General features: G+C 36.9%; 1 protein-coding gene across 1 annotated transcript in view; it reads right to left on the minus strand.

Annotated features, from left to right (window-relative positions):
• Positions 1–21437, minus strand: part of LOC100927149 (cadherin-related family member 3) — a 98131-nt gene that overhangs the window by 12499 nt on the left and 64195 nt on the right. Inside the window, exons 10-13 of the mRNA XM_012543546.2 lie at positions 18926–19028; positions 13397–13495; positions 3255–3487; positions 640–811 (exon numbers count right to left, since the gene is read on the minus strand). Of these exons, the coding sequence (XP_012399000.1) occupies positions 640–811; positions 3255–3487; positions 13397–13495; positions 18926–19028 (607 nt within the window). The remainder of the gene's footprint in view (positions 1–639; positions 812–3254; positions 3488–13396; positions 13496–18925; positions 19029–21437) is intronic.

A 21437-nucleotide genomic window follows, 5' to 3' on the forward strand; every position in this document is an offset into this window, starting at 1 on the left:
TGTGTATTGTACTATACTGTGAATACTATAACCTTCTTATTCCTGAACACTAAGCTCTATTTTCAGCCTTACAAGAACCTATTGGAAATTTAAATGGCTGGCTGGTCCAGTTGGTTAGATTATGCTAATAGAAATCTTGATTTCCTTTATATGTAGTCAATCAGTTTTATTGTGTTCTATGATCAGAAACTGTGTCCCTTAACTTTTGAGAGTAATCTTGCAAATTTGTACACTATATCACAATAGAATAGGGAATATTCCTTGCAGATCAGTCATTCTGATCCTGAGTGCACTGAATTACTCTATATGTGAAAGACTGGAAGGCATTTAAAAGTTAGCACCATAGACAACACATTTGGAACCTTGAAACATATATCACTTCCCAATTTGTCTACGGAGGTTCAGTTTTTAAACAGACAACAAAATCATGAAATACCATTCCATGACAGAAGGAATTCTGCTGGACCTATATATTTAAAAGTAGGTGCAAAAGAACTTTGAAAAATTAAAGAATAATTTATATTTACCAAATTAGCCCCTTAGCCAACTAATATACTATGATTATTTACAAGAATGTAGTTACATTTTTAGCTAACTTGATTCACTTTCCTTTTAAAAATTCATACTAAAATCCCCTACCAGAAACTATCTCAAAGCGCATTTCAGTATCACGTGAATCTCTGTCATGGCAGCTTAGCTTGAAGCTGTTGACGTTTGTTCCAGCAGCAACACTGTCAAAAATGACTGCCTTATACTTAGATGGTTTGCAGACAGGCTCTTCGTCATTCTCATCCTTTATGTCAATTGTAACCTGTCAGTGATCCAAAAGAAAGAAACCTCGTGTCCACATCATATGGCTATTTATACACAAAACCAGAAATAAACATGTGGGTAGATGGTGATTGTCTGGGATTCTTATTTTAAAAAAGAAAACTTCAGGATTTTGATGCAAAATATACATCATGAATCTGATTTCTGTCTGTCAGCTTCATTGTCACTCACTGATCTTCCTTGCCCTGGGCATCAAGAAAAAGAGAGATGGGACTCATTAAAATACATGATAGTCTATATTAATAATATTAGCTAATGTTACTTTTAGATTTCCAAAATATTTTTACATATATTATCTGACTTGATCCCTACATCAACCATCAAGGTAGATGCTATTATTATCCTGAATTTACTAATGAAGAACTGAGACTGAGAAACAATTTAATAATGTTCCCAGGATCACACAAGTTGTAGGAGTTTGAGGAAGGATCAAAATTCAGATCTTTCTGCCTCAAAGTCCAGCATGCTGAACTCTAGGCAGCCAAGTTGCATTATATTGATAGAATTTATCAGAAAACTAAAAAGTGAAAGAAACTCTATCCCCCTCCAAAAAAAGTCACAAACCTTAAGCTCGTTAAATATCTGTGCCTAACAAGAAAATCTTGTTTGTTTCCCTCATTGGATTTGGCTGATTACCTCCAACACAGAGTCTCAAATATATCAAGTATATATGCTTATGGTAAGAGTTATCATCTCAGAATGGGTTATGACCATAATTAGAATCTGCTCTCATAGTTTCTTAATTAAAATATCATGAAAATATGGTAATTTACATGGAAAAGATCAAAATATCAAGGATTATAAAATGTCGGTGATCAAACACCAACCAGCCTAGAAAGGTCATATGCCTACCTCCTGGATAAATAATGATTTTCTCTACCATATTCACCAAGGAAAATTTGTTTTGATTATATCGACAAGCATACTCTATGGAGATGAGGGATTTTTGTAATTTTAATAACATAGGTAAATTGTTAGGGGAAATATCAAATGAAAGTTCATTCTATTAAGTGCATGTGCCTTAGTTCCTTGCTTGATGTTTTTTAGTTTAATTCAACAAACATAAATTAAGCACCTACTACAAGCTAAACACTGTGCAAGGTGCTAAAGATTCAAATACAAGAAGAGATAGTGATTACCTCAAGGAGGTACACCTTCACAGGAAGGACATTATGGGATATATAGACAATAATACAGTCATCAGGGGAGAAAGAACTAACAAAGGTGAGCATCATAAAAGATTTCTTGAAGGAAACATCACTTAAACTGAACTGTAAAGTATAAAAGTAGACCTTCCAGGAGGAAAAGGTAAGGAAGGAGAATTTTCCAGGAACGAGGAACAGTCTCTGCAAAAGCAAGGAAGCAGAAGAGATAATATCACATGCAGGGAACAGAAAGTGGGCCAATTTGGTTAGAACATGGTGTGTGTGAGGGAGAACAATGGATCCCTAGCATGGAAAAGAATAAATATAGTTCGCTAGTTAGCTAGATGAAAGCAAGGAAGAAGGAAGGAAGGAAGGAAAGAACTCAGCAAAACAAGTTTTCCTAATTCCAGGCCCAATATTCTATCCACTATACCACCTAACTTCCCAGTAATATATATAGGTGTTAAATGAGAAGTTGAATAGGTGACTCTGGACTCAGAGGAAAGATAAAGAATGGATATAGAGATTTGCATACTATTTTATAGGGATTGTCATTAAAGACAATGGTAACAAATATTCTGAATCTATTCCTTCTAGTTTTACTTCTTGTCAATGACCTCTTAAGAGGTTTTAAATGTGAGAGACAAAAGAAAGTTTGGTCAAAGTTCTTTGAACAATCTTTTAAACAGTACTGAATAATGAAGATTTGGTTCTCTTCTAGTGAGTTATCAAGTTTCATTTCTGTCATATTTCTATGATGTTTTAAGGTTTAAGACTGAAATTCTACAAGGTCTGTCAGGTATTAGTATCTTTATTTTGCATCTGAGGAAAATAAGGCTCATGGAAGGGGAATGACTTTCCAATGTTATACTGTTATTAAATAGGTCAGGATGGAATACAAATCCTCTGCTTCCAAATCCAGTGCTCTCACCCACAAGTTAGGCTGGGTGAAGATGTCACCTTCTGTAGAAAGCCTTTTTCTGCTCCCCATCTTCTTAGTGCTCTCTTCTTCCTCATATCATCTTATTTTGGTTTATTTCATTCAACTCAACAAATATTTAAATTTCCTGCTATTTTCAAAACATTGTGCTCAACACTAAACTGAGTTCCAAAATTAAAAAAAAAAGAAGAGGTCTTTGCTGTGAGTGAATTCTACTCTCAAAAAATGATCTATATCTTATTAAAATGTAATCTCCTTGAGAGCAGACATTATTGTTCATTTTTTTTATTCAATATCCATAACAATTACTTAAGGAAGTTTGTTTCTCCTTTACTTACTATGGTAACAGCTGACCGTGGTTGAGCTTGGTCACAATCCACAGCTTCTATAGTGAGGTTATACTGCTTCAGAGATTCGTAATCTGGTCGGGTGGTCAGTTCTATCATTCCGGTTAGTGGATGAATCCAGAATCTTCGAATAGTCTGGGTGTCTCCTCTGATTATTTTGTATCTCACACAGTTCAGTGGACTGTCTTCATCAAAAGCAGTCACTCTTCCAACTTCATAGGAGGCTATAAATTAATACTTCATGAAAAGCCATTTTAATTAAGAAGCCATTTATTCTCACCTAATGTGACATTGATCTAGAAACTATGTCATTAATAATAAATACTAGAAAAGTTATCCAATAAAAGGACCTAGGCTTTAAAGCAAGAGTCAGTTTGAAATAATGAGATAATTTTGGAAACACAAAATGAAATAATAAGAGTTTGCATCTCTTTACCACAGCATAGCTTTAATGACATGGGTCAAGAATGAGAATGTAAACCTGAAAATATATGAAAATGAGTTGCTGCTATTGTTATTATAACCTTTGAATATTTCATCTGCTTTCTGCAGAAAGTGGCACCTTTCTGAAGTCTAAAATGTTGGTGAGAGCACCAGATTTGGCTTTGCATTTCAATACAAACCTATTTAATAATAGTACAACATTGGAAAGTCATTTCACTTCCGTTGGTCTTTGGAAAAGGAGATTAGTTTTATTCTGTTTATGCTATGAAATTGGGTGGTTGATTGTTATTCATTCTCAAAAAGGACCAAAATGGTATCACTATGTTAGAGTCAAGCCACAGTATGTCTGACTGTGACTGATCAGATCAATATGCTTACTATAAGTAGGGCATAAGTAGTCCATGTAAATACGTGGAGTGGAATTCCTAAATTTGCACATCTCACATTTCTTTCGAACTATTTCAGTTCTGCTTTGCTCACAGAATACAAGACCTTCATTGATGATGATATGCCATGCTGGATGCTCCTATGCCAGGGTCTCCAAGTCAATTTCAAACTTCTTAAGAGAGATCTTGCTTTTTCGTTCCATAATGTCAATGCTTGGCCTTTGTGAGTCCTCCATAAAATAATCTTTTAGACAAGCTTGGCATTCAAAAAACATGGTCAGCCCTTTGGAGTTGCCCTCTCTATGGAAGAATTTGAATCTTTTGTACTTTAATTCAAGAAAGAACTCCAGTATCTGGCATCTTATCTGGGTGAAATTCAAAATCTTCCTAAGACAATTCAAATGGAAGTGATTCATTTTCTTGCCATGGTACTGGGAGACCATCCAGGTTTCACGAGCATACGATAATGAGTTCAGCATTATGGCTCTATAGACCTTCAGTTTGGTTATTGGCTCAATACCCTTTTTCTCCCATACTTTCCTTCATAGCCTACTAAACATAGAGCTAGATCTGGCAATTTGTGTGTCATTATCAATGTATACTTCCATGGAAAGTATACAGCCAAGGTAAATGAGCTCATACACAGTATTCAAAACTTCTCTACTGGGTGGTTCCACATATGAACAATGAGGTGCTGGTTGGTGGTGCACCAGTGTTTTCTTGGTATTAATTGTTGGGCCAAAATTAGCACAAACAGCAGAGAATAGATCCATACTTTCTTGCATTTCAACTTCAGAGATTGCACTAAGTGCACAATCATCTGCAAACAAAAAATCATGCACCAACACTCCCTCCATTTTGGTATTGGCTTGCAGCTTTTTTAAGTTGAAGAATTTATCATGAATGTCACAGCTGATACTGAGGCTGTATTCATCCTCATGAATGGTGTAACAACATGGCTGAAAATATCATCCTAAAAAGCATGGGACAAAGCACATGCTTTTGTTTCCCTCCATTGATGATTGGAAAAGCTCAAGAGCATTGTCCATTATCCAGAACCTGGCTGAGGGCAGTGTATGATACTGACATACAATATTGATAAACTTCTTCAAGCAACCAAATTTTGACACGATTTTCCATAAGCCCTCATGACTGACAGCATCAAAGGCCTTGGTCAGATCTATAAACATTGTATATATCATGTATAGATCTCCATTCTGCCCTGGAGTCGTCAGGCACCAAACATCATATTGATTATTCCTTAGCCCTTTCTGAAGATATACTGACTCTTAGGTAGATGACCACTTCAGATAAAGGGCCATCCTATTAAGGAGGTCTCTGGAAAAAATCTTATCAGCAAAGACTAAGAGAGACCCTATCCCCTGGTATTGTCACAGAACAATACATTTTCGTTACCTTTATAGAGATGGATAATGGAGGAGCCATCTTTAAACTCCAGAGGGATAATCTTCTCCTGACACATAACCTGAAAAATTTCAGTCAGCTTTTATATGAGCCATGGACCTCATCACCACCTTGTAAATCTCAGCTGGAAAAGAATCAGCACCAAGTGCTTTGCCCCAGGAAAGGAGTCTGATGGCATTAAAAACTTCTTCTCCAGTTGGAAATCTGTCTAGAGAAAGACTGACTTAAACCTAAGGTAAAGGATCAGTGGTTTCAGCATTTGTTGATACTGGTCTGTTTGAACACTATGGATGTTCAACCAGTGTCCAAGATTATGTCCTTAATACTAATAAATGTGGCTCCATCAACAGTAAGTAGTTGAGATATACCATATGAATTTTTCCCACAAATAATCTTCAGGGCATAATAAAAGCATTTTGGATTGTGCCTATCAGCAGAAAACTGAATTTCATCTGCCTTCTTAATGAGCCAAGAATCGTGCATCTCTCTAAACTTTGCTTGTATTTTACTTCTGTTCAAATTAAATGCTGCCTTCTTTGAGATTGGATGAATTATCCTGCTGGTAAATCATGAAGAGATCTCATTTTTCATTTAGCAATTCTGAATTTCACCATCATTTTTATCAAACTTGTCTTGATGCTTGCAAGTGTTCTGCTCCAGGTAAGCAAATACAAAGCTGTAGACTAAATCTCTGAAAGCCTCCCACTTCTTTTCTGCTTCACTGTTGCTAACTATGGGTTGGCCCAACTTTCCCTTGAACTTAACAACAAACTCTTCCATTCAAAGAAGAACTCTGATCTGTAGGATATTCTTCTGGTAGTCATTTTGCCATAGGGCCACCAGTTTTGTTGAATGCAAATATTTAGTTTGGAGAGGATAAGTCTATGATCAGTGCAGCACTCTGCACCACACATTGCCTCCAACACTCTCACATCCTGTATCTTTTCCTTACAATCATATAGTCTCTCAAATGCCAATGTTTGCTGCAAGGATGCATCCAGGAAAATTAATTACTTTTAAGTAAATAGAAGATAGTGTTGGTGATGAGAAGGTCATGAGATGTGCAAGTCTTCAGTGGCAAATGACCATTTCCATTGCTATTTCCATCTCCATTCCTCCCAAGCCACATCTAGCATTAGACTACTTTAGCATTAAAGGCACCCAGAATTATAAACTTGCCCTTTTGAGGCACATTGATGATAAGGGTCTCAATATGTTCGTAAATTTTTCTTTGACTTTATCAGGGTTTGTCATGGTGAGAGCCTTGGCACTGATGATAATGGCATGGCATTTTCGTGCAGGTGACAATGACATTGCCATGAACATGTTGTTCAATCCTTTTGGTAGGCATATAAACTTGTTTATTTGATTAATTTTGATTGCAAAATCTATACCAGCTTTGTGGTAATTTCCCTCACTTTGGCCACTCCAGAAAAATGTACATCTAGCTCCAACTTTTGAAAGTGGGCCTTTATTTACCAGCCTTGTTTCGCTCAAGGCTGCTATTTGGATATGATCCTTGATGAGTTTTCTCAGTAAAAGAGTTTTTTGTTTTTCAGGTCCTCTGAATTTTCTTTTGTACCTAAGTGTGTACACATTCCATGTAACGACGGTGATTGAATCATTTTTGCAGAAGTTTTTATATATATCTGTTTCAATTACAGGTGGCAACCCCACCTACTGTAGTAATCAGGCCAAGTTTGATAAGCAAACAATTTTGTGGCACCTTTTCTAGCCCCTTCCTCACACAAGGAAGTAAGAAATGCAGTCCTTAAAAGACTTTCAGATGCCCAGGAAGCTGCCCAATTCCACTGCTGCTTCCAGCAAGAAGATGACCCTATGGCTTTGGTTGCCTGGGTGCAGAGTTGTGACTACATAGCTCTCAGTGTATCCACACCTGATGCTTTGTCCCTTGTCTATTGCCATGGGCCTTTGAAATGGGTAAAAAATGGCAACAAAAAAGGGGAGAGGGGATTTGGGTGATATTTTTTGATTTGTGCATAAATTGAATTTAAGCGAAGAAGAGTTGTTCAAAGTCATTGATCTCACTCTGTTTTCCAGGGTCATCACAGTCCAGTGGCAAGACAGAATCAAAATGACTGGTGATGAATGGAGATGCAGTGGATGGCCTTGACATCTTAAATGTCTAACCAAGCTTTAAGTACAGCACCTGCTTCAGCCATATTCATAGCCATTGCAACAAATTATTCTCATCTGCCCATTCCCCCAGGAAATGTCTTCCCATGCTCCAGATTTGAGATCCCTCACTTATTCTCAACCTGGTTTAGCCCATCTGACAAAATGGTTTACTGAGATATAGCCATGGCCCATGGTACAGCTTCTTGGAACCACAAGTGATAGTTAGGACTATCAGTAGACACCAAAGGTAAAAAAATAGTCCTGAAAAGGACTCAGAAGTCCTCACAACAGAAGTACCAGTCTTTTCTGAATACACCATATGTGTATTCCCTATGAAACATCCCTCCTCATAGCAAACAGTACCAGCCATAGTCATGACTAAGATTTTTCTCTAATGTCCTAACAACTAGAAGGGCATCTTTCCTTTCTGGAGCAATGCAATTCCTTCTGGGAATGCAATAATCCTCATTTTTTCACCTCACAATCCTCTGCCTGATTGCACCAATGATGATGGCCTTGACAGCCACAAAGAACTGACACATTAGCATCGCTATGCTACGCCCTACTTCCCCTAACATCTCTAGAGGCTTCCTCCTCCCCCAACAGAACTGTACCTCAGTCTGGGAAGTCTTCTACATGGCCAGTGTCTTCTTTTTTTACTCCAAGCTCCCCCAACTCAATTGCTTTTGTCCCCAGATGAATAAGTTACAGAGCTAGTGCCAGCATTTAAGAAACACTCAACATTGTTTGCAGTGAAAGTCAATAATTTTCAACAGCAGAGGACTACTGTTCAATAGTTTGATTCATTTTATGTGCTGTTCCCATGCCCTCCTGAAGTTACTGTCTTCATGAGAGATCTGTTACTTGCTCCATAGTTTCCAAAAATTATCATAAATTGATGAATCAACAACCTTTTATTGGGTATTTACTTTCTACCAGACCTAATAAGTCCTATGGATACAGAAAAAAAGGAACAACTTCCCGTGTATTCTTGGAGCTTAGAAGTGGCTGTCCCTTAGGCATCCGAAATTCACCATGTCCAAAACAGACTTCGTTATTTTTCTCCGAAAACCCTCTTCTCTTCCAATCATTCTTCTTACTAGTGAATCACCATCATCTTCCCAGCTACCAAGATTCAAAGCCCCAGTAACATCCTCAACATCCCACTCTCAGTCACACCATCTATCCAATCCCTTGCTGAATCTTGTCATTTCTGCCTTCACAACAGTTTTCACTTACATCTCTTTCCACTTATATAGTGACTACCCAAATTGGAGAACTTATGACTTTGTGCCTAATCTATTGAAATATCCTCCTAAATGGGCTCCCTGTCATCTCTCACTATTCCAATATAACTTTCATTCATCTGCCAAAATAACTTCTATAAATCACAGAATGACTTCTAAGGGCTTCCTATGACTTCTAAGATTAAATGTAAATTTTAAGGGAGGGGACACTTAACCTCTTCACAATCTTGTCACTCCTCTCTTTCTATTCATTTTGCACACTCTACATGTCTCTATACATTCTATAACCCAGCTGTATTCCAACCAGTTGTTTCCTAAATACAATACAATATTTCCTATCGCTTTACCTTAACACCAAGAGTTTCCTATACATGGAATACTCTGCCCCATTTCTTAGAATCCTTAAAACTCAGTTCAAATGCTTCCTTTGATAAAAGGCTTCTCCCACTTTCCCCATCTACTAAATAAAGCCTTTCCTCTGAGTAATGTTCATCTATTTTGAATATCACATATGTAGTTGTTATTCAGCCATTCACTTGTGTTCAGTTCTTTGTGACTCCATGGACCACAGCTCATCAATATCATCCATGGTCTTTTATTGGAAAAGGTTTTGGAGCAGTTTGCCATTTCCTTCTCTAGTAGAGTAAGATGAGCAAAAGTTAAAGGACTTCAGGATCACAGAGCTAGTGAGTGTCTAAGGCCATATTTAAACTAAAGTCTTCCCAACTCTAGGTCCAACACTCTATCCACTGAGCCATCTGGCAGCTCATCATATAGCTTTCTATTTACAAATAGGCTATTGTCCCCATTAGAACACAAGTTCCTTGAAGACAGGAACTATTTTTGCCCTTCTTTGTATCAAGCATTTAGCACAGTCTTAAACATAGGAAATGCTTGATAAATGTATATTGATTGGATGTACATAAATTGCATATATAATTTATACTGAGTCAACAAAAAGTGACTTTAGAGGAGAAGCCTCTAGTCATCAGGAGTTTAATAAACAAAACAAATAACTCAGTCAGACCCTACTAATAAGCAATTAATAAATTGCCCAAAACAGCAAACCACAAATACTAAAACTCCAACCTTTGGTTGGCTGAAAGATGTTTTTTCAAGTGTCTTCAATGTGACTTGTCTTATATAAAAATATCCAAAGGAATAAAGGTTAAAATTCCAATCTGCCTCATCAGTCCTGAGCAGAGATTGTGTCTTTTTCACACTCAACACTTGGTTAAATATACTGGAAAGCTTATATTCTTCTGTAGGTGTTAAATTAACCTTTCAATAAAAACTAAGAGCTATCTTGAGCATCCCCAGCTAAAGTTTAAAATAGAGTGATTATGAAACCCTCTGTAAAGCTGCCAAGTTTCTTCATCAAAAACTATTGTAAATGAAACCTGTTTTCCCATAAGACTTATAGCCCAGCATGATATGATTTTCATTTACTTCTTTTTAAATAATTTCTGATGAAAATTTTCCCTCTAATTTTTTTTCTTCCCAGAAGCTTTCCATCAATGAGAGATTCAGGTGGGTGTCACATATTATCAGAGAAAATCACTTTAAATATTTTAGATCCTATAATTTCACCCTCCCCCAAAAAAAGCCTCTTATAGTCATCAGTCTACCACTCAAGCTTCTACTCAGACTCATATAAAAGGAGAATATTTTCCATGTTAAAGCATTTATGAAACATGTTAAAGTGGGTAGATTAAATGTTTCAGATTGTGGATGTAATTTTGTCCAAGAGAATTTTTTATCCCTCCCTCCTTCACCAGTTAGCAAATAATCTCTATTTTCAATCATGTCTCTCTTTCCAAGAAATTAGAATTGAATCTTAGGACTATAGGTTATTATACTACCTGCTCACTGAAGCCTCATTGATGCAGATAAGGACACATTTTTAAAAAACTACCCTTTTCTAAGTGTCATATTGCTAATGGATTTATATGAAACAGAATCCAGAATTAAGGAGTAAACAAAGAAAAGAAGAAAAAAGAAGTGGAAGTAAAAGTTATCACTCAAAGTCACACAGTAAGATAGAATAAGACCAAGGATTCTTATCTTGGATTTTTAAAAATATTTTGATAACTGCATTTCAATATAATATATTTCTTCTATCATACTGTGCATTTTATTATAAAATTTAAAAATTTTATATCATCATTCTGCAAAGGGGTCCACAGATTTCAATAGACTGCCAAAGGGTTGTCCATGACCCAAAAAATTTAAGAACCACTGATGTTGAAGGAGAGCTAGCAACTAAGACATCTGACTCTTGGTTCACTAGGTCTCACTCTCTTTTTATTGTAAGAATGTTGTAAGGATCAAATGTATATGAAATATGAAATAATAAGGCATCACAAAAGTACATCCATGAATCCTGAGCAACAGAGACAGGATTTGGACTTCTGTCTCCTAACTCTAAATCCAAGACTCTTTGTATCACACCATACTGATCTACTCCTTAGTGGTATTCCATATCATGCTGGTATTTAATTTGGGAGGGGACAGCTAAATAGCAAACAGAGTGATGGGCTAGGAATCAGGAAAACTCATCTACCCTAGTTCCAATCTGGCCTCAAATACTATTTTTTGACCCTGGGCAAATTATTTAACCCTCTTTGTCTCATTTTCCCCATCTGTAAAATGAAATGGAGAAGAAAATGGCAAACTATACCAGTATCCTTGCCAAGAACACCCCAAATGAGGCCACCAAGAGTTAGATATGATTAAAAACAAACTATGGCCATTTTCTTTTTGGACCAGATCCATGATTTCATTGGTATGGGGACGTCCCTGGTGAGAAAATTCTCTATCAATGCAGACTGGTACTATTCAGTCACTTAGAGAGCAACCTAGAGCACGACAAGGTTTAAGTGACTTATGGTGAGTCATAACCAAGCGTCTCATGGTGAAATTTTAACTCGAATTTCACTGATGCTGAGACTGATTATCCACCCACTATACTAATGGATTAATAACAAATAATGAAGTCATTGCTTAATAATTGAGTTGAATACAGATGGGTTTTTGCCTATTCTGTAGAAGCAAAAATAGGACAGAAAGATTTAAGAAAATTGTCAAAAGCTGTGTTGGGATGATGTCTTTAGATTCTGAATTTAGAACTCAGGCATTTTGTTCAAGAGTCAAGTGAACTGCTAAGTCTATATCCCAAAGATATAAAAGGGGGGATATTTATATTTATAGTGGCTCTTTTTTGTGGTGGCTAAAAACTGGAAATCAAAGGGATGTCCAGCAATTGGGGAATTACTAAGCAAACTGTGGTATAAGAAATGACAAGCAGGATAATTTAAGGGAAAAACCTGGAAAAACTTGTATGAACTGATGCACAGTGAAGTGAACAGAACCAGGGGAATATTCTACACATTATCAGCAATATTATACTATGAAGAACTGTGAATTGGCTTGGCTATTCTCAGCAATATGATGATTTAAGACAATATCTAAAGAACTAACGATGAAGCATACTATCCACCTCCATGAAAAGAATTCATATTGGTTGAATCAGACTGAAGCAAACTATATTTTACTTTCTTTTGTTGCTCTTTTTCTTTTATTCAAGTCTTATATGACTAATATGGAAATGTTTTACATGATTGTACATATATAGCTTATATTTGCTTGCCATCTCAGGGAAGGGAGAGGGGAGAAAGGGATAGAATTTAAAACTCAAAAAAACATCAAAAATTATTTTACATATACTTTAACATATTTAATATGTATTGGATTACCTGGCATCTAAGGGAGGGGTAGGGGGGAGGAGGGGAAAAGTTGGAACAGAAGGTTTTGCAAGGGTCAATATTGAAAAATTACTCATGCTTATGTTTTGTAAATAAAAAGCTATAATAATAAAAAGGATGTGATCTAAACAAAAAAGATAAAAATAAATTAAAAAGGAGTAAGCAAAAATAAAGTTTTAATATAAAATTGAAGAAAAATAAAATATATTAAAGATGAAAAAAGAAAATAAAAGCCAGATGAACAAGCATATATTAAGTGCCTAATATGTGCGGTATGTTGTGAGGATCTAATAATCCTTGCTTGATAAGTTGCTTAAGGGTAGGGACTATGTTTTGCCATTTTCTGTATTCCACAAATATCAGCACAGTTCTTGTAACATGATAGGTGTTTAAAAAATGGTTGTTTAATTAAATCCAATATGAATAAATATGAAAATATTTTATAAAATGTTAAACACTCTAATGTGATTTTATTCAAATACAAATATTAAGCAGCTACTTTTTCCAGACACTTTACTAAGTGATGGGGTTATTAAATAATGATATTATTCTACCCTTATGAAATTTGTATTCTATTTGCTAAGAACACAGATAGGTTTAATACAGGACAGGGGACAAAGAAAGGAGTCAGACAAAAGAGTTTCAGAAAACATTGAAAAGAGACAGTACTAATCACCAAGAGAATTGGGGAAGACTGATGAGAGATTTCTTGATTATTACTCCCTTACCTCCTGATGTTTCTGGAACAGAGAATGAGTAACTTGCAGGCCTAAAAACTGGACTAAATTCATTGGCAGGAACAATCTCCACAATAATAGTAACAGTGACTGTGAAAAGAAAAACAAAACAAAAAAAAAAAAAAAAAAACAAAAAAACAAGCCTGTGGATTAGCTGAAGAAGTCATAAAGACTAGATATCATTGAATTGGAAAAGAAAAGGTCAAAACTTTTCTGTCCTTAAGTGACCATAATTGACAACCAAATATCACCCAACCATTAAGTTTCACACTTTGATTCTCCTCTGTAACTTGAGAGACAGCACTGTGGAGCTGACCTCTACCCAGGCACCCAGGACTTCCCGTCTTATCTCTGGCTGGCTAGGAGACTCTATGCAAGTCACTTAACATCTCAGCACTCAAGGTCAAGGGGGGTCAAGCTCAAATAGTACCAGGAGCCACTAAACACACATAATGGTTCTTATGGGTGCTTGTTGACTTAGGAAACCACATATTAATGTTTACCTACATTCTATTGTATTTGCATTGTGTTGAATATTTTCCAATTACAGTTTAATCGGGTTGGACTTCAGGAAAGTTGTCCCTGCAAGCCACCTGTTGGACACACCTGTTCTAGGAAACTTCCAAGATTATAAATTACAGAGTAGAGGTCACCTGTGTTGTTAGATGGAATCTCTTCCCCTGGAGTTCCCTGTAACAGTGAAAGGACAGGTCTGGTCCCCAGCCCCTTGTGTAACAGATATTTTCCATTCAATTTTGTGCATTATCAGTCTAGCGATAGCATGTACACATATGTCTTGCTGTCCATAACCATCCCAAGGCATTGGCTTATCCAGAACTTCTTTGACTCTCCCTAGAAGGCTCCATCACAACTAGGTGGCAGGGGACACACTAAATGGCATTCTGAGGATTTCATAGAACCACGTTTTCAAGATGGCTCCTATACTTTGTACCTTTAGGCTACTGTTTGAAACCATCTTCTTGGAGAGGGGATGGGGGAAGAAAAAGGATCCAGTGTTATCGTGCTTCCTACCATAATGGTCGAAGGCAATTTTCTTTTAACCAAGCCTGTGAATTCTTTAAGGGAAATCACTGATCTCTTTGCCTCCAATTACTACCCTGCCATCATACCTGAGATTCCCACCACTCAACTCATAGATTTTATGCATAGAATTATAGATTTCATGCAGAGAGAAACTTAAGAGAATAACTAGATCAATATTTTCATTTTACACATGGAGAAACTGAGGACTAGACAAGTGATTTGTCCCTGATCACATAAGTAATTAAGCATCAGAGCTAGGATGTGAATCGAGGTTCTCTGAAGGAAGCTCCAATATTCTTTTCATTGGAAGGCACTTCTCCTCCGAGGGAAACACCTGGAAAAGGACCTCATTCTCTGCACTGAAAACATTAGCATGAATCAGATTTTCATACATCTCATATAACCTAAAGAATTATATTCGTTATACTCTCTTGAAATCAATACATTATTATTGGCCTCATAACAGACAAATGTGGGTGCCCTAGATCTGGATCCACAATGGAACCTTTGAGTCGCTAAATATTATTCTCACCCTGAATATTAAACTTTCTGACTAAATGCAGACTTTCTGACTGCATTCCCATGCCTCAGTTGACTCTCTTGCTGAATTGAATGAAAGCTAAGGCATGGGTTACTACCTTCATGGGAAACATCAAGAGGCACAGAAGAGTCTCCTTCCTTTCATGCTGGTGGGAGAAGAATATATTGCTTTGCCTTTCTTTTTGATTCCTGTTAAAATGTAAAGATCCTCAAGAGACCTAATCAGTCAATTCTACTTTTACGGACAGAGTTTCAGGTCCCTTCCTTAGAGCAAATACTGACTTTTATTCAGTCACTTAAGTCACATCTGACTTTTCATGATCCCATTTGGGGTTTTCTTGGTGAAAATTCTGGAATGATCTACCATTTTCTCCTCCTGCCCATTTTATAGATGAGGTAACTAAGGCAAAAAGGCTTAGTGACTTGCCCAAGATCACACAGCTAGGAAGTATCTGATGTCAGATTTGAACTCAAGTGTTCCTAACTTCTAGACCTGGTACTCTATCCACCATGACATCTAATTGTCCCAGAGCAATATTAATTGAGGAGACATGGGGAATAGGAGACCAAGAGGGCTCTGAATAGCTGGAGGATTATGAATTAGGAAGAGAGACAAAAAATAGAGGAGTGGAGGCAAACCTAGCTAATGTCACAGTTTTATCTAGGGCAGGAACTAACTAATGTGATCACCCACCATGCCTTCAACCCATGGACTTACATGATAAAATCAGAGATATGAAGCTGTAAGAGACCTTTGAAATGATCTGGTCCAGTACTCCCATTTTGGAGGTGAGAATACTGAGGCCCAAGGAAATTTAATGATTTTAATCCCCTATGGCACTATTGGGTTTTGTCTTCATATCCCTTCTAGAAGACTGCAAGGGAGTTCAAGTTTCCTTCTCTCCAGTGATCTGATTCATTCCCAGCTAATTTCCAATGCTTCCATGTCTGCCAGAGATCAATGCTCAAAAGCCAAATGAGACATTCATATTTCCAGACCTGCAAGTTCATATGGTCCTATTAGTGGGAGAAGCACTCAAATTAAAGACGTGCTCCTTCATTCTGCAATTATATTCCATTTACCCTTTATGTCTCTCGTATCATAGTTGTTTAAATGGTATCTCTCCCACTGAATGCAGGCTCTGTGTTTTTGCCTTCTCTGTATCCTCAACATTTGGCACAGTGCCTGGCATACAGTAGGTGCTTAAGAAATGTTTGCTGATAATGAAAAGCAAAATTGGAAAGTTGCTAAAAGTTCATGGATTGAACACTGCATTAGCAGAGGGGAGAGATAGGGGTCAGTTAATAGTGTATGGGGATGGGGTGTTTGGTTGAAAAGACAGAGTTGTAAATTTGAATTCCAAATCTGATGCTCACTAGCTGCATGACCATATCACTTAACTTCTCTCTAATTCTCCATTTCCTTAATTATAATATGGAGAGAATAATCCCATCAATACCTTATACCAAATTCTTCGCTTGGATTCCATCAACTTTTTTAAAATTTTGTTTTTTAATTAATTTGTTTTTCATTGACTTGTTTTTTTTAATATTTTAATAACAGCATTTCATCATATTTTATTTCATTCATTTTAAAAATAAAATTTCAAGAATTGCAACAGAAATAAAATTGCAAAAAGTGACTGACCAAAGGCCCAGGACCCATACCCTTGCCTCAGAGTAACATTATAATCAGTCACACTATCACCAACTAGGCTCCAATGAAATAAGAAGTTGAAGGCATTTTGCAAGCATCACAAAGAGCTATATACATTTCAGCCAGGTTCAGTGCATCCCAAGGCCCAGCAAACACAACCACGATGACATCCCACATCCATCCACTGAGAAAAATGATTTCTGTCAGAACCTCAATATTTCCTTTAGCGATTTCATTCATGCGATCCAAGAGCAGGTGCTGTTAATGATTATGCCTTAGTATGGCTTTTATATCATCCATAAAGAGCAAATGCAGGCTAATTAGCATTCCCATAAAAATAGAATAAACCACATGTGCGGTTACAAGCATCCATCACAAGCAGCTGCTGGGAATGTGTTAGCTTGTAGAAGCCAGAGACGGGGGGGAGGAACGTGAAACAAGAGGCGGGGTCAGACCCTCAAGAAATGATCCTTGGGCTGGCCAATGGGGGGGGGGGGGGGGGGGGGGGGGGGAGAATGGGATGAGAAAGGTGAAATGGATGAGCATTTAATTGGCTGGATAGGGAAAGTGGATATCGCCATAAAGATGAGAAGCTCCAAACCATAAGTGCCTTTCTAAAAGGTTAAGAAATGAGTACATTTTAGAAATGGTACAGGTGCTACCATTAAGAATAGTCAGAGGCAAGCTCAAATGTATTCTGATAGCCAACGTTGAACCCAAAAATGAGGAAGTCACAGGCAATGGGACATAAAGAAGTGGCAGGAATCCTGAACATTCATATTCAGGGTTGGGGGGGGGGGGGGATTTGAGAATTACAGATTCTCCAAGCTGGTTGGGATCTCAAAAATAGAAAATTTGACCTTTTTGTAAACAAAGATGCTTTGTATGACATAAAAGACAGCACAGTTAGGGTTATAAGGGATCTTAGAGATGATTCAGTCCAACAAATTTCCATTTAAATATGAGGAAAGTGAATGGAAATTAAGTGATTTGCTCAGGATCATTGAGCAAGTTTTAAACCCCAAGTCTTTTTGTTTCACTCTGTCCAGTACACTATGCTGCCTCTCAAGGAGCCAAACCAGCCTTTCATTGAAGACCTCCAGAGAAGGAGAGCCCACTGCCTCTTGGGGCAACTCATACCATTTGTGGCAAACTCTAAACCTGTCTCTTTGACACTTCTACCTAATGTTCTGAGTACTACTCTCTGGGGCTCAGTGAACCAGGCTGATCTCTCCTCCACATTACTACCCTTCAAGGGCTTATCCATCATATCCTCTCTCAGTCTTCAAGTCAAATATCCCTAATTCCTTCAACTGATATTTTTAAGACAAGTCAAAACTCTTCACTGCCTTGGTTGGCTTCTTCTCAACATTTTCTGCAAATGCACCACAGCTTTGCAATGCCTTTCATAAAATGTGCCTTCCAAAATTGAACCCAATACTCCAGAGTATCCCGACAGGCTAGAATACAGGGGGACTATCACCTCCCCAGTCCTGGACATTATCTCATCCTTGATGCAATCTAAACTTAGGTTAACTTTTTTAAGGCTGCCATATAACACCGCTATCTCTTGTTGAGTTTGTAAGTCTTTAATGCCTGCAGATCTTTTTCCAATGAATACTGTTTAGCCATCTTTCCCCCATCTTGTACTTCGGAAATTGATTTTTTTAACATAAAGATGAGATTTTGCTTTTTTTCCTCCACTAAATTTCATCTTATTAGATTCATCTTCATGATCCAGAGAGTAGCATTGTAGATCCATGTATTGCTCTTTGAGGGTGGGTATGCTATGATTTCATCAAATTATGAAAGCATTTCCTAATACCAAAATATTAAAACTATAATTAAAAAAATCATTCAATCAAAGAAAAGCTAAATCTACATGATACCAAACATATGGATGTTTTCGGATAATAAATCTTTGGCAACACTGGGCAGAAATTCAGCCAGGTATGAAAGCAAAGAACACAGAAGCTCTATTTACTCCTAGCTCCAGACAACCTCCAAACAATACATAATATCACTCCAAGTTCTGCTGGGAACTTAAAAAGTCCAAGGAGATGATCATAGCTGTTTCCCTAATCTAATGAAGATTCCCAAAGGGAGTTTTCCTATTGTTCTTTTTTTCCTCATTTTCTTTACCTCGGCTGTTTCTCATTGAATGAACTTTTGACATTCCAGGATAAAAATGAGAAAATTTGGCTTGGTCTCAAGGCTTTAAGCATAATTTGGTCAAGAGAATATCTAGAAACTCCTTGTTAACTTTTGGATGAGCTTACCTGTGTGGGAGGGCCTGATGCCATCAAAGACAGAAAGCATCATCTCATAGGTATGACCCACTGCAGGAGGCTCTGGCTTTTCGTAATCCAAGTCTTTGGTCACCTTGGAGAATAGCCCAAAATAATAGGGATACATTAGTACAGTAAACATTTATGTACAAGATATTCTGTTAGCTGGGTCCTATAGATACAAGTGGGGATAGGGTGGGAAATAGACTCAGTCTTCCAAACATTTATATTCTCCTGAGATAAAATAAATCAATAAACCAAAAGGAAAATAATTTCAGAAGAAATAACCTTATAACCACAATTACCTAATAAGATCTGACCCATTTATTTAAATTACATCTTGCTTCAGGGTAAGAGTTATGTCAATTTTCATCTTCCTATATCTAACGTTCAATACAGACGCTATATAATGGCTTAAAAGATTTTTTTTTTAACTACCTAGAAGACAATCCAGGAAAACATTTGAGACAAAAAATGATGCAAAAATTGTTAATACTTTTATTATTAATGAGGCTAAGAAAGGCTAAAGAACTTGCTCTTGGCTACACTATAAATAAGTGACAGAGATGGAATTTTAATATGCCTTCATGTTCCAGAATCAGTGTTCTATGAAATGGTCATAATAATAGAAGCCACTTCCCAAGGCTGTGATGAAGACCAAAGGAGAAAATATTTTTAAAGCACTTTACAAAACTCAAAGCGGTATATTAGGATTAGATAGTTTGCCTCTGCACCAAGCTGTCTTTCCTTGCACAGTGATTTGTACACAGTAGAATTTAATGGATGCTGTTGAATTGAATTAAAGTGATTAGAATTAAACTGCATTATTTTGAATTGAATAGTATAATTCACAGATTGTGATCCCATGAATCATAGAAATTTCAGAGTTAGTAAAGACCTTAGGGTCTTTCTAGTCCAACCTTTAAATGAAAAGAAAAGAAAAAACCAGAAATCCATTACAATATACTTGGCAAGTGCTTATCCATCATTTGTTTGAAGGAATCTAAGAAGGCAGAACCCACTACCTCCCAAGAAAGCTCATGAATATCCTGGAAATATACAATAAAAAGGTTCACCAATATAAAGAATTTGGTGAAAGATGGTACCCTCTTGAATCCACATCCAATGGAAGCATCAAATGATTCTTGATATAACTCCATTTCCCCTATAAGCAATGCTGCACCACATCCTCCAAATACAACCCAATGTTGCTGTATTCATACCAGCAACGTTAGCACCTGTCCTGGTAGAAGTAAGCCAGCCTGTGTTTACATGACAGCAAACATCTGGGTGTTTGCATTTTATTGACTGATTTGCTAAATATTTTATATTACATAGTTACAGATTCAACTTCAGTGTTAAAACTAAACCTTGCCTAAATTTGATTTGGAGGAGAATTGAAGTGTTCAAGAAATGACACAATTTGGTAGAGTATATTTTTTTTAATAAGAGGTAAGATATCAGAATCATAACAAGTTGGAGCTAAAAGGAAGATCTTAAAGCTCTATTAGTCAATCCACATCATTTTGCCAATGAGACAAGTGTAGATCTCCTGGGTTTTTTTGTCTCATCACAGTGATGTACAAATCAGTGGCAGAAAAACACCTTTGATGTTTCTATCTGTGTGATTCTTGAACAAGTGATTTAATTTCCATGCTCTTCCATGTCCTAATCTTTAAAGTAAAAAGATAAATTAAAGGCATTTGAGATCCCTTCCAAATCCACTCCACAATGTTAAGGTCCAATCCTCTTTTTACTACTCTCACCATGGAATGTATGTTTCTAAAATGCAAAAAAAAAAAAAAAAAATGGATGAAAGCTCAACCCCTGACATCCAAAATCTATTAAGGAAGTTAGAGGTTGGTCCCAGTGAGAGAAAGTTGATCAATAGCTTTCCTCAGCCATAACTAATAACAAATGGAGCTGGTTCCCCAATGTTTGGGGATAGGGAAAAATTACTCCAAGCAATCAAAAATTAGAACATAGAACAAAAAGGAAAATGAGCAGCAGCTGGGTAGCAGAAGGATAAAATGTCTTCAGGGGAAGAGTTCCAACTAGTTAAAGAACAATTAAGCACTCTCACTCCCTTCAGTGTGGATCCCCCATCAATAGAAAGGCCAGAAGATGTAAGTGTAAGGGTTGGGAGGAGGTTGACAAGTTGATAGTTCTCAGTACCAGGAAACCTAGCCTCCATTGTCCTGGATGTTCAGAGTTTATCCCTCAGGAAATCAAGCTACTTCATGGTCCCCAGTTCCTTTTCCTTAATTAATTAGGGGACAGAATCTATTGTTCTCATTTTACAAAGAAAATTAAGGGAGACATAGAGGCATTGAGTAATTATTATTCCAGACATTTAAGGAGCTAGTACTTTTGCCTTCAAATCACTTCTTTTCTTTGTGCCCACTGGCAAAAAAATAGGTCTCATCTGAAATGAGGATGATTTATTCATAGGATCATAGATTTAGACCTAGAAGAGACCTAGAGGTAAATTGTGCATACCCCA

This window comes from Sarcophilus harrisii, chromosome 1, assembly GCF_902635505.1.
Source record: "Sarcophilus harrisii chromosome 1, mSarHar1.11, whole genome shotgun sequence".
Taxonomy (NCBI): Eukaryota; Metazoa; Chordata; class Mammalia; order Dasyuromorphia; family Dasyuridae; genus Sarcophilus; species Sarcophilus harrisii.